The sequence below is a fragment of the Cervus canadensis genome, chromosome 3 (genome assembly GCF_019320065.1).
Source record: "Cervus canadensis isolate Bull #8, Minnesota chromosome 3, ASM1932006v1, whole genome shotgun sequence".
NCBI classification, from domain to species: domain Eukaryota; kingdom Metazoa; phylum Chordata; class Mammalia; order Artiodactyla; family Cervidae; genus Cervus; species Cervus canadensis.
This window is the reverse complement of record NC_057388.1, coordinates 113900155-113918778: the sequence shown is the minus strand read 5'-3', so window position 1 is coordinate 113918778 and position 18624 is coordinate 113900155. Positions and strand designations below refer to the sequence as shown.

At 51.2% G+C, this 18624-nt stretch overlaps 2 protein-coding genes across 14 annotated transcripts in view; one reads left to right on the top strand and one right to left on the bottom strand.

The window, feature by feature from the left end:
* KMT2C (lysine methyltransferase 2C) overlaps window positions 1–15618 on the top strand; it is a 257514-nt gene extending 241896 nt beyond the window's left edge. For 11 of the 13 annotated variants that reach the window (XM_043464206.1, XM_043464205.1, XM_043464211.1 and 8 more), the window contains 13 exons: window positions 53–231; window positions 320–456; window positions 1581–1830; window positions 3553–3692; window positions 4063–4170; window positions 4987–6106; window positions 7013–7149; window positions 7939–8081; window positions 8336–8504; window positions 11890–12006; window positions 12242–12315; window positions 12555–12663; window positions 13609–15618. In XM_043464206.1, coding sequence (XP_043320141.1) covers window positions 53–231; window positions 320–456; window positions 1581–1830; window positions 3553–3692; window positions 4063–4170; window positions 4987–6106; window positions 7013–7149; window positions 7939–8081; window positions 8336–8504; window positions 11890–12006; window positions 12242–12315; window positions 12555–12663; window positions 13609–13701 — 2776 coding nt within the window. In that variant the 3' untranslated portion in view covers window positions 13702–15618. Of the gene's footprint in view, window positions 1–52; window positions 232–319; window positions 457–1580; window positions 1831–3552; window positions 3693–4062; window positions 4171–4986; window positions 6107–7012; window positions 7150–7938; window positions 8082–8335; window positions 8505–11889; window positions 12007–12241; window positions 12316–12554; window positions 12664–13608 lie in introns of those variants that run through there. The other 2 variants (XM_043464203.1, XR_006268679.1) reach the window with 2 other exon arrangements.
* Window positions 10741–18624, bottom strand: part of LOC122438893 (polypeptide N-acetylgalactosaminyltransferase 11) — a 62842-nt gene continuing 54958 nt past the window's right edge. Inside the window, exon 13 of the transcript XR_006268680.1 lies at window positions 10741–11116. The gene's annotated coding sequence lies outside the window, so the exon portion shown is untranslated. The remainder of the gene's footprint in view (window positions 11117–18624) is intronic.

The window sequence follows — 18624 nt, the reverse complement described above, 5'->3', positions numbered from 1 at the left end:
GCCCCCGTGATGGACGTGCCCGTGTGCCCACACGTATTTCCCCTCCTCTCAGGATGCAGGAGCACGGGGCAGAGCGGGACACCCCCGACAGCTTTGTCCCCTCGTCCTCCCCTGAGAGCGTGGTTGGGATGGAAGTGAGCAGGTACCCGGACCTATCGCTAGTCAAAGAGGAGCCCCCGGAGCCCGTGCCGTCCCCCATCATCCCCATCCTTCCCAGCAATGCCGGCAGAGGTAGGGGCGCCCAGCTCGGGGGAGGGTTGGCTACTGCTTGAGTCTAGAAAAGGCTTAACGCACAGCTTGTCCTTGCTGTTTTTTTAAGGCTTGGAATCCAGAAGGAATGACATCAAAACTGAGCCAGGCACTTTATTTTTCACGTCACCTTTTGGCTCATCCCCAAACGGTCCCAGGTCGGGTCTGATATCTGTGGCAATCACCCTGCACCCTACAGCTGCTGAGGTAAAGGTGGACTGGCTGCTTGACGCTGTAGAATAGCACCAGGTTAGGGCCGGCTCAGCCATCCCTTCACACGTCTGCTGCTCTGAGCGCGACAAACTGGTCTCGGCCTAAGCTAAGACAGAAAGGGCAGAGTGCAGTCAGGTCTCTCCTTGTTCTACTGAAGAATGCACAGACGGGGCACTCCTTAGAGAGTGTGTGTGTGTGTATGTGTGCACGGAGCACTCCTTAGAGTGTGTGTGTATGTATGTGTACGGAGCACTCCTTAGCGTGTGTATGTTTGTGCACGGAGCACTCCTCAGTGTGTGTGTATGTATGTGGAGCACTCCTTAGCGTGTGTATGTTTGTGCACAGAGCACTCCTTAGAGTGTGTGTGTGTGGAGCACTCCTTAGAGTGTGTACGGAGCACTCTGTGTGTGTGTGTGTAGCACTCCTTAGAGTGTGTGTGTATGGAGCACTCCTTTGTGTGTGTGTGTGTACGGAGCATTCCTTAGAGTGTGTATGTGTGTGTACAGAGCACTCCTTAGAGTGTGTATGTGTGTATGTGGAGCACTCTTTCGAGAGCACCCTTTTGATGACGGTTTTCACGCAGCCGGTTAAGCAGTGAGGAACTGTATCATCAGCTGTGAACGTGTTCTAGTTCCCGTATCAGACATTAGTACATTGCTGAGGCCTCTCCCAATTCTTGAAGGTGTTTTGTTGGCAGCCACGCTCATGGTCACTGACGGGGTGTTTTGGTTGTCAACAGAACATAGCAGTGGTGTGTTCTCATAGACTGTGGCAGACTTCTGCCCAGAGCTGCAAGAGTCCACTTGAAGGAAGCTTCTGACCAGCTGTAAAAACCATGACAAGGCTTATTAGCTCACTGCTTGTGCTAAAACGTCTAAAACAGTTTAATGCCTTGATAGATACTTAACATTAATTGGAACCTTGTACGAGGATCTCTCCTTGTTTCATGAGAGCTTTATTTGGATATTGGCCCATCACAACCCTTTTTCCACTTGAGACTCTCAGGTCTGAATAAGAATGGCTGGATTTGCTTGCAGTATATGCGTTTGTCCCGGCGTGAGTGTTCCCAGTGTCCTCTGTTCCTCTGGGCGGTAACGCAGCGTTTGCCTTTGTTCTAGAACATTAGCAGTGTTGTGGCTGCATTTTCCGACCTCCTCCATGTTCGGATTCCTAACAGCTACGAGGTTAGTAATGCTCCAGATGTTCCATCCGTGGGTTTGGTCAGTAGCCACAGAGTAAACCCAGGTTTGGAGTATCGACAGCGTGTATTTCTTCGTGGGCCTCCACCAGGATCTGCGCGCCCTCCCAGGCTAGCCAGCTCTTTCCACCTGAAGCAGCCTAGCACGCCGCTCCCTCCGGCAAGCAATGGTGAGCTGGTTTACGTGTCACTAACTCAGAATGCTCTTGACACCAGAGTCACGCTCCTCCTGTACAATCTCACTTCAGTCTTAGCGAATAACAGGTCCCACACTGGCCCCCAGTCCTTGGTGGGTTAACCCCCGTGTGTTCTGTCCTCTGTGGTGACCTGAACTGCAGTGCCTGGGGATGCATTAGAGCCTGCATCAGCGGGGCGCTGAGTGTGCGCCCCCAGACCTGTTCACCCCCTGCCCACTTCCACCTGCGTCCAGGGTGCAGATAGGCTGTCTCCACGCGCGTCCTTTTCCTTCTCTTCCACGCCATCTCCAGGCCCTTCTCTCCCGCAGGCGTGCCAGCCCCGATCCCGCTGCCGAGAGGGGTGGCCCTTGCCTCAGCCGTGCGAGGCCCCCCTCCCGGCCTTGCCCCGTGTCCCTCGTCTCCCCACTCGCCGGGCTCCTGTGTCTTGTTCGTGCTCGCCTGCATCTGAGCCCAGCCGCGCTCGGGCCTCGCCCTCGAGCCTCCCTGGGAGAGGCTGAGTCCTCAGCTCCGGCCACTCGGTCACTCCGGTCCGCCCTGCTTCTCCCCGTGAGCCTCCACGGCCACACCAGCGCTGCGCTCTGTGGGGCCCTCGGGCCTTCTAATCCGGGTCCTGACCTAGTTTTTATCTTGGCCCTGAATCTCTCTGTGACTTTCCTGTTGCACTCATGTGAGACTCTGGTGCATGAGCCTCTTCACCTTCCATGAGACAGTTCGTGTCAGAAACACTCTCCCTCCCGACTCACTTCCACACGTAGACTGGAGATGAGACACACGTGTCCAGAGTTCACTCATGGACTGGAGATGACACGTGTGTCCAGGGTTCACACGTAGACTGGAGATGACACGCCTGTGTTCCAGGTTCACATGTAGACTGGAGATGACATGCGTGTGTCCAGGGTTCACATGTAGACTGGAGATGAGACACGTGTCCAGGGTTCACACACAGACTGGAGATGACATGTGTGTCCATTGTTCACATGTAGACCGGCAATGACGTGTGTCCAGGGTTCACATATAGACTGGAGATGAGACACATGTGTCCGGAGTTCACACATAGACTGGAGATGACATGTGTGTCCAGGGTTCACATGTAGACTGGAGATGACGTGTGTGTGTCCAGGGTTCACATGTAGACTGGAGATGACATGTGTGTCCATTGTTCACATGTAGACCGGTGATGATGTGTGTCCAGGATTCACATGTAGACTGGAGATGAGACACATGTGTCCAGGGTTCACACACAGACTGGAGATGACATGTGTGTCCATTGTTCACAAGTAGACCGGCGATGACATGTGTGTGTCCAGGATTCACATATAGACTGGAGATGAGACAAATGTGTCCAGAGTTCACACATAGACTGGTGATGACATGCATGTGTCCAGGGTTCACACGTAGACTGGAGATGACATGCGTGTGTCCAGGGTTCACACGTAGACCGGAGATGATAATGCGTGTCCCAGGTTCCTTCTGCACTTCTCCCAGCCCCGTGTCGTCCAGCCGTGTGAGGAGAGCTTCCTTTCCTTGTCCCCCAGCGTTCTGCACAGAACAGATGCCCCACAGCCAGTGCCTAGAAGATGGCCCTCGCTAAAGGACTGGAGTGCCGTGCTGCGTGCCGCGCTCTGGTGGACGCGCAGCCTCACACCCCGCGTTGCTGCTCAGCGTGTATCGCTGACACGAGTGCTCTGTCCCCAGGTCTCTCGGGATACAAGGATGCCGGGCACGGTATCTCAGAGAGCACGGCGCTCAGGCCCCAGTGGTGCTGTCACTGCAAAGTGGTCATTCTGGGGAGCGGCGTGAGGAAGTCGGCCAGAGATCTGGCCTTTGTCAACAAGGTACTCGGGTGTTCCCTCCCTGACCCCCTGTGTCCTGGGCGCTGCCCTCTCCCACGTCCAGAGGAGCCCACTTGTGGGCCGCTTGGACACCTGCTCCTGGAAGTAGCGTTGGCATATGTCTGATGTGCTCATAGCTACAGCAGCCTGTTCTGTAGGATCCAGGGAGAAGCACGTATTTTTAAATACAGTGAAATATGGAGAGTATTTGTTAGTGTATTTTTTCTGTGGCTAAATATTATATGCTAAATATCGGCTTCTTGTTACTTTTTTGCTACATTCAAGAACAACAGCAGAAACTACTCTGTGTGGATCTCCTTTCCATTGAATTTTGACTTGTTGAGCTGCCCACACCCTTCTCTTTGCTTTTCAGGGTTCCCGAGATGGCCCCAGTAGAGTGGAGAAGGACATTGTCTTCTGTAGTAACAACTGCTTTATTCTCTATTCATCAACTACACAAGCAAAAAACTCAGAAAGCAAGGTGAGATGCGGACCGTCTCAGTCTGAGTCTTAGTTAACAAGCAGTAGTGCCCAGTGTAATAAAATTCAAGCTAAGTGCCAAATAAATTTAGACTGCAGAATATATGAGCCTCGATGAGAGAAGGAGCTGTTTTTTTCATCAGATAGTTGCTTAAGTCAGTGTACAGTGCCTGCCTGCTTCTGGATTTTCTGTGAGACTTGTCTTTTTTTCAGACCAGTGCTGGGTGGGGGGAACCTGTGGGTTTTATCTAAAAAGAAATTAACCAAGCTTCTGTTTCAGCTCAGCCCCTTTAGTGGCTCAATGGGAGCCAGGCAGCCTCTGAGAAAAAGTTAAATACAACTTGTTGATGGGGACATCTTCCCCATCTTTCACATTTATGCCCATTTATTAAGCCCAAGATGAACAAACAGGAATTTCAGAGGGTAGGACAAGCTCATAGAAGATTATGATATGAAGTTCTCATTTGGTTAAACAAAGAACACTGCTTCATTGTGTAAATTAGCTCCTGTGGCAACACTGAGTTTTTAGGGTTTAGTATGATTTGAAACAGGAGGATCCAAGTAAGTTTAAGAGCAGAATGTTCTCCAGAGTGAAGTCTTTGTAGAGAAGCCCCCTCCCCCACCCGCCGCCCTGCCCCGCCGATACTCGATCTCTGCATGCAGTGCAGGGGCCTCCGTGTGGACTTCTCTGTGTGCATCCTTACCACTCGCTTACAGGCCCAAACTCGCTGTTAGAACCACTGCTTGGCTTCTTGTTTTAGGCAGAATTGGCTTTTGCAGCTTTGGAATGACTTGCGTGTTTCTCTTGATGGCACAGGAGTCCGTCCCCTCGTTGCCACAGTCACCTGTACAAGAGCTGCCTTCCAGAGCGCCACATCAGTACAGTAACAACACCTCCACGCTAGACGTGCACTGTCTGCCACAGCTCCAGGAGAAAGCCTCGCCCCCGGCGTCCCCTCCCATCTCTTTCCCTCCTGCTTTTGAAGCGGCCAAAGTGGAGGCAAAGCCTGATGAGCTTAAGGTCACAGTCAAGCTAAAGCCTCGGCTGAGGACTGTCCATGGTGGGCTTGAAGACTGTAGGCCGACCCCCAAGAAGTGGAGGGGCATGAAGTGGAAGAAGTGGAGCATCCACATCGTGGTCCCCAAGGGGACCTTCAAGCCCCCCTGCGAGGAGGAGATCGACGAGTTCCTGAAGAGGCTGGGCACCTCCCTGAAGCCCGACCCTGTGCCCAAGGACTTCCGCAAGTGCTGCTTCTGCCACGAAGAGGGCGACGGGCTGACGGATGGGCCTGCGAGGCTGCTCAACCTCGACCTGGACCTGTGGGTCCACCTGAACTGTGCACTGTGGTCCACGGAGGTCTATGAGACCCAGGCTGGCGCCCTGATCAACGTGGAGCTGGCCCTGCGGAGGGGCCTGCAGATGAAGTGCGTCTTCTGCCACAAGACGGGGGCCACGGGCGGCTGTCACCGGTTCCGCTGCACCAACATTTATCACTTCACTTGCGCCATTAAAGCACAATGCATGTTTTTTAAAGATAAAACTATGCTTTGTCCCGTGCACAAACCAAAGGGCCTCCACGAGCAGGAGCTGAGCTACTTCGCCGTCTTCAGGAGGGTGTACGTGCAGCGCGACGAGGTGCGGCAGATCGCCAGCATCGTGCAGCGCGGGGAGCGTGAGCACACCTTCCGCGTGGGCAGCCTCGTCTTCCACGCCATCGGCCAGCTGCTCCCGCAGCAGATGCCGGCCTTCCACTCCCCCACGGCGCTCTTCCCCGTGGGCTACGAGGCCAGCCGGCTCTACTGGAGCACGCGCTACGCCAACCGCCGCTGTCGCTACCTCTGCTCCATCGAGGAGAAGGACGGCCGGCCCGTGTTCGTCATCCGGGTCGTGGAGCAGGGCCACGAGGACCTCGTCTTGAGTGACACCTCGCCCAAAGGTCAGGCCCCGCCCCTGCAGCCTTAGGCCAGTGAAGGCTTCACGGCAGTGTTTCCCCGTGTCTCACGTGTGTTCATGGTTCCTAACGGCGGGTGTGCGTCCTTCATCGACAGATGCAGACTTTAACTTCCCTGTGTCCTACCTTGTCTTTCCCACACTGTTCTCTAAACACTTGCTAGACTTGCTCTACATCAGTATATGCATATAAATTCCAGCAGTTTATAAACAGAAAGATTTCTAGGTAAAGATTGCCTGTCACCTTAGGGGCTCTCTTAACATCACCTAGAAGGTGGGAACCACATTTAAAGCATATTGTACAGATTGTCGTATCTCAGCAGCATCAGATACTAAATTTAGAGCCAGAAATGAGACACTTAGTTTTGGCCTCTAGGTTAATTAAATCTAGATTGTTGTTTTTATTGATGTAGAAAGTGGTGCAGAACTGCTTTTTATAAATAAGTTTAATAGTTGTTTTTCCTTTTTTTTTTTTTTTAAAGAAAATGCTCTGAAGATAATTCCAATGAAATATCAATTTCAGATTTTGATTTAACTCTGAGAGGAAAGGATCTATCTGCAGATGTTAGTTACTTAAGTGGATTAAGCATTTGAAAATCTGATACGCTAAGTGGCCAGCATGAATTTCAGTTATGTTAGACTGTACTTTCCAGCTTTATTGTCTAATTCTCTGACTGTAGCGTATTCTTTCCCCTAAAACTTTCTAAAAAGTCTTAATAAAAAACTGCTGCCATCTGATAAGCGGGTAACACCTGCCCATGGGCTTTACTTGGATCCGGTAAGTCTTTGTGAGCAGTGGGTCTTCATTTTGGTTTTGTTTTTATATGGCATCCTTTCTCCTCTTTACCTGAGAGCAAATTTGTCATTAAAAATGTCTTTTGTCCATATGTAGGTGTTTGGGATAAAATTTTGGAGCCCGTGGCCTGTGTGAGGAAAAAATCCGAAATGCTGCAGCTTTTCCCAGCCTATCTGAAAGGGGAGGACCTATTTGGCCTGACCGTCTCTGCAGTGGCACGGATCGCGGAGTCAGTGAGTGCCGGGCCGCCCTCCTGCCCCGCCACACCCATCCCCTGACACCGGGCTGGGTGGTCACGGTCCCCACACTGCAGGGAGTGGCTTGGCCGGTAATGAGCTCCTGCCTGAGAGAACAGGCCTCCGTGAGTCGCTCCTGTGTCCGTGTGGACATCCTGAGGCAGGTCACAGGCCTCAGGGCCTCCGGGGCCGGGTGTCAGCCATGCAGTGGGATGAGGCCCCGCTCCTGCAGGGCGGCAGGTTGGTGCCCGGCGTTCACAGCCACTCTCCTGCCAAGGCCCAGGTTGGTCACTAGCACGTGACTGGCGTTCATGAGCCCACATGTGCGATAGTGAGTTTACACGCAGTGGTCATGGAAAACTGTGTAGTTTGTAAGGCATTGTTTCAAGAAGAAAGTCACTGATGGGCTTTCTCTGGAGGAGAGTGGACACCCCAGAAGCCACCACTTGCTTCGGTCACACCCTACCCAAGTGATGTGCCTCTGTCACGCCTCCCACAGACAGAGTCCACAGGAGATAGATTGTAGAAAAGGCCTGTAACGCAGGTGATCTTAGGAGGTACCCTCACGTCACCCCAACTCCAGGACCCCGACCGTGGTGAGCTCGCCACAGTCAGGCTCTGAGGGCAGCGGCTCCTGTTCACACAGCGCCTCGTGTTGCCGGTGTTCTGAAAATGTTGACACGTTGTTTTCACAGAATTGAGTTTGGGTCGTGCTCTGGCTGGTCTGTCTTGCCTGCAGTCTTGATCCCGTGAGTTACCTGTCTGTCTGTCTCTGCTTCTCTCCAGCTCCCTGGGGTTGAGGCCTGTGAAAACTACACCTTCCGGTATGGCCGGAACCCCCTCATGGAGCTGCCGCTGGCCGTCAACCCCACAGGTTGTGCGCGTTCCGAACCTAAAATGAGTGCCCATGTCAAGAGGTTTGTGTTAAGGTATTTTGTTTTGACTTCACATAGTACAGCCCGGGGTTTCTAGGCCTCCTAGTGGTTTCTGTGCTTGACTCGCCTGCTGCTTACAAACCCTGCTGTCCCTGGCTGTGTCTGTGCGGCCTCCGCGCGGCCTCGCCGTGGGGCCCGCTAGGCGGCTGTCCGTGTGTGTGCCTGTCCGCACCGAGCTGGCCCTCCCGGGCCCTTGCGGAGGTGTCTTCAGTCTCCCTTGTGTCCCCTGTCGGCGCCCACCCCCACAGGCCTCACACCCTGAACAGCACCAGCACCTCCAAGTCCTTCCAGAGCACCGTCACGGGGGAGCTGAGCGCACCCTACAGCAAGCAGTTCGTCCACTCCAAGTCGTCGCAGTACCGCAAGATGAAGACCGAGTGGAAGTCCAACGTCTACCTGGCCCGGTCCCGCATCCAGGTGAGCGGGGGCCGGGTGCCCAGGACGGCGAGACGCAGGCAGGGCCCTCTCGGGAGAAGGTTGGCATCCGGCGTGTGAGGCGGGGCTGCAGGCCGCGGGGAGAGATGCCCTGTTGGCTGGTGTCGTTTGAGGCCGGGGCACTCACTGGCCGCTCCATCTGCGGTCTCAGGATGCAGACGCTGTTCTTCCCAAATGGGAGCTGGGCTGAACGCGTCTTCACATTGTGCCAAGAGCCCACGGGATGCAGGGAGCGTTGTATTCTCCATGCATGGGAGCCGTGGCAAGCTCACTAGGGCTAAAGGCGCTTGTGAAAAGTACAAATGAAAATGTTTTCAAAAGGTGCCCAATTTTGGAAGCCTTCTTTTCATGAAATCATCATGTATTTTCTGATGGTTAGATTGTGGAACAGGTAAAACCATCTCGAGACGAATAGGCATTCAAGTTTACCCAGGTCACACTTGCTGAGGCAGGTCCCAGGACCCAGGTCACACTTGCTGAGGCGGGTCCCAGGACCCAGGTCACACTTGCCGAGGCAGGTCCCAGGACCCAGCTTCTCCCCCAGGCTCCTTGTGTCACTGAATGAGGTCACCACTCCTAGTTCTGTGCGTTGGCCTCAGTGTACAGACCCAAAGCATCGTCAGGGTTTGTTGCCTTTTTCTCTCTGAAGTTGGCTGCAATCCACCGCAGCTCTGCTGGCCTGTTGTGACTGCCCGTCTCACCTCTGGGCACCATGCAGGCCTGCCCGCCCCTCCTGTGCAGTCCCAGTCTCAAGCCACGCTGGTCCCTCGGGTAGAAGGTGACCATCACACTGTGTTCATCCACATTCTTCTTCACGTGGAAACTTCTAGGATCTTTTCTTGACTTGCTATTTGAGTGTCTCAGCAAAGTGGGCCCATTGCTTTCCCCAGTGGTGAATCCTTTCGGCCTGAAGCAGTGTTGCCGTCAGCCTTAAATGTTTCTGTGCTGATTCTTCTGCGAAGTCCCACCTCTGTTTCTCTCTACACAAACACTGGGTCCCTGAGATCGGGGTCTCGTGGTGTGGCCGCAGCCCCCCAGCACCAGCCTCCCCCGGGGGTTTGCCCGAGTGTGCAGGCTTGTGGTCCCTGGCCTCACCGAGTCTGGCCCCCCAGCTGGGCCCATGATGGTCCTCGCGCCGCTGGAGTAGACTTCCGTCTCAGCTCTGACCTCTGCCTGGTCTTGTCTTTGGGTTCCTTGTCCTTACTCTGAGATGCTCCTGCTTGACGTCTGCACCTTCTTCCCTGTCTTTTCATGGGACACTCTGTGTTCGTATTACAGATAACAGCCTCTTTCTTGTCTTTGGAGGAGCCTGTCTCAGACTCCTGGGGCAGTCGCTGCTCCACTGCTGCTCCTGGCCGTGCCGGCCTCCTCGTGCTCAGTGGCCTGTCTGTCTGAAGACGTCTCCCAATGGCTCGTTCACACCTCACTTCCTGCTCCTCAGTCATGCTAAGGGTTTTGAAACCACCTGTGTTCAGTCTGTCATCTTTTTTGAGAGTTCTTGGTATCTGGTCACCTTTTGCTTCCTCCATTCTGTTACCTCCCTTCCGTCTACCTCCCAGGTCATCATGCCAACAACCTACTAAATATCCTGTTTTTTCCCCCATGCTGCTGTCTTAACAGCACCTAGATGTCTGTGTGCATGTGGGAAGGCAGGGTCATGTTATCTGCACTTTCCCATGTCTTCCTTTTCTCGCTAGTATTCATACACCTCTAGCTCTAAATCATTCTTCAGTTTCTTTCTGTGAAATCGATGAGCTATGATAGGTTAAACCATTGCACTACTGCTGAGAATTAGTTTTGTTTGGAGTTCTTTGCCGAAACAGCATTGCTGTCAGGATTTGTACAGATACCCGTGTGACTTCACTTCTGTGGGGTGTGTGCCCCCAAGTGAGATTTCTGCATAGAAGTACATGTACTTTTCATTTTCATAGACATCGTCTGTTTTCTAAACAGGCTGTAATTGTATGCTCTTCTGCAGAGTATGAAACTTTTTCTTGTTTTCCCATTGGAAGTGTTAGGACCCTTTTATATTTTTGCCAGCCCGTTAAGCACAGACTGATGTCCCCTCAGTTGCAACTTTTTAGGTTTTCCATTTGTGTTTGCTTGCTATGAACTGCATTGTATATTCATATCCTTTGTCCATTTTTCAGTTTATAAGAACTTGTACTATTTGGCAAAAGATGTATTTTAGGGGAAAATACCTCAGTAAGTGGAATGTGTTTTATTAGGAGTATTAATTTTTATACAGTCAAACATATAATTTTCTATAGTTTCTATTTTTGGTTAAGACTGTAGATTGCATATGTAGTTTATTAGATTCTTTTTGTTTCAGTGATTTTATTTTTTGTGTTTTAAGACTTTTTTTTTTTTCCTGTTGAGTAACCAGTTGTGGGAGCACCATTTAGTAATATATAACCCATCCATATAAAACTGAATTTCAGTACCACCAAGTTACTTCACGAAGTGTTCGCGTGTGCCTGGCTGCTTGGATTCTCGGTTCATTTCCAGTGATCTTCTGGTCTCTTACACTGAACTGTACTCATCTCCATGCAGATGGTTTTTGTATGCCCTGCTTTGTCACCTCGGAGTCACACCTGGAATTGAACACATAAACCGCATGAGTACTTCTTTTCAGAAGTTAATTCTCACCCCAAAGTCTCCCAACAGCCCCCGAACCATGGTACTTGACAAGGCCTGTGTCCAGTGCGGGGGGCTTCTGGTCAGTTGAGAATGCAGAAACTCACATTGTAAGAGTCCCTTACAGTTAGCCCTGTTCCTGCTTCATAAGTTTGTTATGTCTTTTTAGAAATCACGGTGGGATAAAATAAATAGCAGAAGCCATTAGCCTGTTTAGTTGGTGGGATCTGGTTGTGATATCACGTTCGGGAGAAGATGTGTGAAAGTCATTCAGTTGTGCCCAACTCTGTGACCCCATGGACTATATAGTCCATGGGATTCTCCAGGCCAGAACAGTGGAGTGGTAGCCTTTCCCTTCTCCAGGGGATCTTCCCAAGCCAGGGATTGAACCCAGATCTCCCGCATTGCAGGCGGATTCTTTACCAGCTGAGCCCCCAGGGAAGCCCAGGAGAGAAGATGGCCAGATAGAAACACTTTGTAAAAATGCCCGCAGGGTTTACTGTAAAAAAAGACAAACTAGGGAGTGATAATCACGACTTTAGGTGGGAAGATCGTCCAGTGTTGAGGGTCCAGATGAGAGTCGAGGTCAGTACAAAGGTCACGTGAGTTCAGGTGGGGTCTTCCTGGGGCTTCTGCTGTGACCAAGGGCAGGACCTTTGCCTGAAGGGGCACGCAGACCTGTTGTCCACGGAAGCCAGTGGCTCTGAGGCGTGCATGTGCGTTTCCGCAGGGGCTGGGCCTGTACGCTGCCCGGGACATCGAGAAGCACACCATGGTCATCGAGTACATCGGGACCATCATTCGGAACGAGGTCGCCAACAGGAAGGAGAAGCTCTACGAGTCCCAGGTGAGCTCGCGTCCTCCTGTGCCGTCGGGCGCTTGGGGCCAGGGCTGGGTCTGCCCCTGGAAACCACACCTGGATAGGCCTGTATTTCCCCCCGTTACCGTCTGCGAGGCTGTACCGGCACCAGTGAGCCTGGCTTCACAGGCGACCTGCCGGGTGTTGCTTCAGTTCAGGGCGACCGGCTGGGGCGACCGGCTCCCCACCAGGGCGGGCAGGTCCTGAGCGCTTTCTGTTTCAGAACCGAGGCGTGTACATGTTCCGCATGGACAGTGACCACGTGATCGACGCCACGCTCACGGGAGGGCCTGCCAGGTGAGGCGGGGCCGGCGGTGGGGCCCTTCAGCCCTGGCCAGAGGTCTTACTTAGCATTTCCCCCTACGTTTGGGAATTCCCTGGCCGGCCGGGGCGCTGAGGTCCTGCGGCCACGCGGCCGTCTGTGTCCGTGGGCGCGCGGGCTGTGAGCGGGCCGATGGGGAGGGGCCGCGGGAGTGGGGGCATCGGCCCCCGCCCGGCTGTTGGGCGGCGAGCCATCTCTGGACTGCTGCTCGCAGGTACATCAACCACTCGTGTGCGCCCAACTGCGTGGCGGAGGTGGTGACCTTCGAGCGCGGCCACAAGATCATCATCAGCTCCAGTCGGAGAATCCAGAAAGGAGAAGAGGTAAGCTCCGCCCCTACCCGCCCCTCCGCGGGGCCCCCCTTTATAAAGGACGCCTGCGCGGAGCTGATGGCCCTGCTGGCGCCTCTGGCCCCGGGGTGACCCTGGGGCTGTGGGCAGCAATTCCGGGGGGCCCGGGGTCCCTGTTGCGTGTATGCACTCTGAACCAGCACCCGCTCCCGGATTTTCTGCGAGCGGGTTTCTGTAGAGCTTGGCTCCTCCCTTAGTAGTCCCTTCCCTCCGCCTCGCGTGTCGCCCGTGAGGATGGCCTCCGTCATCGCGTTGATATTCCCCGACTTGGTCACAGACGTGATGAGCACATTTGGGGGCTGAAATCAGGGGCCCTGGGAAGCGGCTGCTGGGCAGGCGGGTTCTGTGGGGGTCTCCTCTCTTTACGAGGGCGAGGAAGCTGAGGGTCTTCACTTGGTTGGAGCCTCTGGCCCTGCCCTGAGAGGACGCTTGTATTTTGGGGTCATCTTAACTGGAACGTACTTTTTTAAATTGAGTTGACCCAAGGCTCGTCTTGCATGTCTCACTAACTGGATAAGAACGAACCCATTTGAGGCCCCGGGCCTGGGGACAGAGGAGGTCCCCCACTCCTGGCCTTGCTGCCCCCCACCCTGCTCAAGTTGTTCGGGGGACCCCCTTGACCCCCAAGCCTCTGCCTCATTGTTTGTGGAAGGGAGCCGCCCTGAGCCCTCAGGAAAGAGCTGTGGACGGTGGGAGTGCCGTGAGGAAGGGGAGCCCCCCAGGATTTCGGGGCGCCCCTCAGGGCGGGAGGGTGCTTCCCGTGGGGTGCCGGCCGCAGCCTGTGCGTCCTCCCGGCTTGGGGTCCAGGGGGAGGCGGTCCCGCAGAGGCCCAGCCACCCGGACGACAGTGGGGGAGACGAGGGCCCGGGGCGGCCGAGGACGGGGAGCGGCCTCCTCACTGTGTGTCTCTGGCCGCAGCTGTGCTATGACTATAAGTTTGACTTTGAGGACGACCAGCACAAGATCCCCTGTCACTGTGGGGCCGTGAACTGCCGCAAGTGGATGAACTGACGCGACCCCGCGCCTCGGAGGGCGGCTCGTCCCTAGGAAGAAGCGAGTCCACGCACCATTGGGATTTCGCAGACAGAAAAGAGGTTTTTGTTTTCTGTTTTATGACTTTTTTGAAAACTAGCTCCTGGGAGTCCTGATTTCCTTGGAACTTCAGTTAAGTTGGGAGCACCAGGAGGAAGCCGACCGAGGCCACTTGACCCGAGCTGCCGAGGTCGAAGATTTACAGAATGGTCCAGCACTTTTTTTTGTTGTTTCCTTTTCCTTTCTTTCTTCTTTCTTTCTGTGGGTGGGTTTTGTTTCCTTTCGTTTTAGTCTCACTAAGGAGAAACTTTTACTGGGGCAAAGAGCCGACGGCTGCCCTGCCCCAGGGCGGGGCCTTCCTATGAATGTAAGACTGAGATCACCAGCGAGAGGGAGATGTCCAAAGTGCTGGCCACGGCCTTATCTGAGAAAGGGGCAGGCCCTCTGACTTAAGAGTTTTTTAAAACTAAAGTAGACACCACTGAACAAGGAATGTACTGAAATGACTTCCTTAGGAATAGAGCTAAGGGACAATAACTTGCACTAAAATACATTTAAATACTTGATTCCATGAGTCAGTTTATTGTAGTTTTTGATTTCTGTAAAATAAGAGAAACTTTTTGTATTTATTATTGAATAAGTGAATGAAGCTATTTTTAAATAAAAGTTAGAAGAAAGCCAAGCTGCTGCTGTTACCTGCAAAACTAACAAACCCTGTTACTTTGTACAAACATGTAAATATTTTGAGAAAAAAAATACAGTATAAAAATAGTTATTGACCAAATGCTACCAGGCTCTGCAGCAGCTCGGGTGCTTATAAAATGTTCATAGGGATGTTACAATATAATTTTGTTATTAAATATGCCATTATAATTATGTAATAACCAAAATTTCCACCTAGAGTGTTTGGGGTTTTTTGGAAACTACAGTCTATTAGTACTTACTTGTTTTATACACCTTACTTCTGATAGAACGGAGTGTATGCTATGACTACAACTTTTATAGCCGTTTTGGTAACTTAAACTAATTTTTTCACATTATATTGTTGCATCCCTACTTCTTCAGTCAGGTTTTTTGTGCTTTTACAATTTGTGATAACTGTGAATAACTGCTTAAAAACACCCCCAAATGGAAGCTGAATTTTTCTTCAGCAAAAGTAGTTTTGATTAGAACTTCGTTTCAAGCCACACACAAAACAAAAATCATGTAAACATACTAGGATCATGTAGCAGGAACTCAAATTGAACTCTCTAGCTTATTTAACACAAAAATTTGAAAAAAAAAAAAAAGAGAGAGAGAGAGATGTGACTGCTTGCAACTGCAGGACCCCGGCAGTAGGGTTTGGAAGATGTAATTTTAAGATGTGTTTGTATGAACTGTTTGTTTACATTTCTTTAATTAAACACACACACACACACACTGTTTTGTGTTTGCTTGTAGAAACTTAATCAGCATTTTGAACCAGGTTAGCTCTTTATTTTGTACTTAAAATTCTGGTACTGACACTTCACAGGCTGAGTATAAAATGAAGTTTTTGTGTGCACAATTCAAGTGGACTGTAAGCTGTTGGTATATCCAGTGATGCAGTTCTGAACTTGTAATGTATATGGCATGATGTATTTTTATCTTACAGAATAAATCAATTGTATATATTTTTCTCTTGATAAATAGCTGTATGAAATTTGTTTCTTGAATATTTTTCTTCTCTTGTACAATATTCTGACATCCTACCAGTATTTGTCCTCCCGGGTTTTTGTTTTGTTTTCTGTTCTGTATAATAGTATCTCATGTTGGCAAAAATTGAATTTTTTGAAGTATACAGAGTGTTATGGGTTTTGGAATTTGTGGACACAGATTTAGAAGATCACCATTTACAAATAAAATATTTTACATCTATATAAGCTGCCTGAGTCTCTGTTAGTGTTCCGGTCGCAACTCAGAAACCGATGAGTGTTTGAACTAAACCAACAAGCTGGTCTACCCTTTTTGAGTGACTGGCCTGTGGATGTAGTCAACTTGCTTCTTTTTTAGATGTAAGTTCATAACTCAGTCCAAAGAGAGACTCTTTCTGTGGTTGGGTAAAGAAGGGTAACTTTGGTTTCTTTTTAGGATGTTTCCAAGGCCAAAGTGAAAAATCTTCCTAGTGTTTCATTCCCTTGTTTAAAGTCTGTTTTTATTGTTAAATTCAGTCCACTGATTTTTTTTTTTTGGAAGCAGCTCTTCCAGACTTGCTGTGTGTGGTAGGGACTTTATTTCTCCTGTTGTGTGTATTTCAGATTTAACTCAAAGGATTGCTAAGAATTAAACTGCCTAGAATCCCACTCAGTTCGTACAACAGCTTGTGCTTCGCGAACAGCCAAACAGCTTCTGTACCGCGCCGTTTTACAGCAAGCCTCCAGGCACCCATCCTCTGACCGTCGGCACTTGCTGCTCCTCGGAAGCAGCCCGCGTCTGTGAAGCTGTCCGTCAGGACGGGCCTGGACGTGCTGGTGTCTCGCCAGGCTGGGAGGCCCTTCTTGGGCGGCCACGCCTCCTCGGATCTCTCTCCGGCTCTCACCGCCCAGCAGGCAAGGAAGGAGACTTAGAGGCGCCGCCACCCCGAGGCCCGCCTGGCCGGCGAGCAGGGTGGTTCAGGACGCCAGTGTCTCTGCCCTGCGTGAACCTGGCCGCTTTCTCGGGGCCCCTCTGGTAACCGTGTCTTTCCAGGTCTAGAAATCCTCATTGGGTTTCAGAATTCGAGCGTTAATGCTATGTTGGGTTATGTTGTGCTCTTTTAAAAACCGTTCATTTATTCTGGTGGCAGTTGAGTGACGTGCGTCGATTTGTTTTGAAGCTTGTTCTGGAAGCGTCCTAAGGAGGAGTCTGACCTGGAGGGGCACACAGGTGCCCTGGGTGTTGGGCGAGGGGCCTGCCTTGACCTGTTCAGGTCACAGCTTCCCACAACTTAGCCTTTCCTTGGAATGTATTCTTGGCTCATTCACAGGGGGTCACACTTAGCTGTGGACAGACGGACAGAGCCAGACTCAGACCCATCTGCACATTTCTGGACCCTCTCTCTGTGGCTCCTTCCTGCCCCACATTCCTTCCTGCAAATTCCAGTCCGGAGGCCCCCCGGCTCGCTCTCCCATCACAAGTGGGAACCAATTCACAGCTTCCAGTTGATCCCTGGAAACAATTCACAGCTTCCAGTTGATCCCTGTTCCCGATCGGGGATCTACCCAGAGGCTTCCTCCTGTTTCCTGTCCCACGTGTCGGTAACACACAGGCCTCTCAGCGGTTGACTTGTCCAGAGTTGACCTCATCACCTAGGTAACGTCGTAGCCATCACTTGCTCTGAGCAGACATGGGGGTCCTCTGGGGCGGAACCCCAAAGCTGCACCGCGGTACCTTTTCTGTTTCCTCAGAACCCGTCAGTCTGTTTGTTGTAACCATTTTAATGGTATCTGACTGGTTTTAATCTGTATTTCCCTGACAACCGTCTGTGACATTTAACCTTTTTTGTATGCAGAGCCATGCATTGTTCCTTAAGCGTGAGTATTCCGTTCATTTTGAAAATCGGTTTAAATTTTTATCTTCAGCAGCGCTGGGTCTGTGTGGCCATGTGCCGGCCGCTCTCCACGCACAGTGCGGGCTTCCCACTGCGGTCACCTCTCGGTTGCGGAGCGCAGTCTCGTAATTGTGCCGCACGTCCTCAGCTGCCCTGGGGCACGCAGGATCCTCCCGGCCCAGGGACTGAACCTGTGTCCCCTGCACTGGCAGGCGGAGGAGTCTCAAGCACTGGCCCACCACAGATGTCCCTTACATTGAGTTTTAAGCACTTTATACAATCTGGGTACAAATTGTATCTTCTTCCTCAATGCTGTCGTCTTCAGAAGCTTTTAATTTTGATAAAGTCCAATTCATTGATCTTTGATGACTGCTTTGAAATGAGTAAAGAAATCTTAGACTCTCCTATAGGAAGGTATTTGTCATTTTTCTCTAAAAGCTTTATAGTTGTCTTTTTTCTATGTAGATCTATGACCATGTTGAAATAAATTCTGTATGCAAGATAGGAGTCAAGGTTCGTTTTTATCTGTAGAAACAGAAAATTACTTCCAGCACCATTTTTATAAAGATCCTTCACTATCTCCGGAGGTTGCTCAAACTCATGTCCATTTATTTAGGTTTTCTTTAATTTCTCTCAGCAATGTTTTTTTCTCACTGTACAAATGTTAAAATTATTTTCATATTTTTCATGCTATTGTAAATTAGTTACAATCCGAATTATTTTTTATTTTGAGCTGTTGCTATAATGTGCCCAGTTGCTTCAGTTGTCTGAAACTCTGCGACCCCGTGGACTGCAGCCCGCCAGGGTCCTCTGTCCATGGGGATCTCCAGGCAAGAACACTGGGGTGGGGTACCATTTCCTTCTCCAGAGGATCTTCCCAGCCCGGGGATCGAACCCCGGTCTGCCTTCATCTCCCGTACTGCAGGCGGATTGTTTACCATCTGAGCCACCTGGGAAGCTACACAGAGGTACAGTTCACTTTTTTAATATGTTTCTGTTTTATTTTTTTGGCTGCACAGCTTGTGGACATAGTTCCCTGACTAGGAGTTAAACTTGGGCTCTTGGCAGTGAGAGCTCGGAGTCCCAACCACCGGACCACCAGGGAGTTCCCACAATCATTTATTTTTTTTCCACAATCATTTCTGTGTTGACGTTTGTCTTGTGGTCCTTTGGGTGGCTTTGTTAGAACCGATACACCTTCCCTGACACATGATTCTCACCCCACGTCCATAGCCGACATGACACTTCACACTTGGTTTTACTCACCCTGTGGGTTCTGACTGCTGTGTCCACCGTGACAGGATCATACACAGTAGCTGCCTTGCCCGTATCTTTCTCCCCACACCCTACCCCTG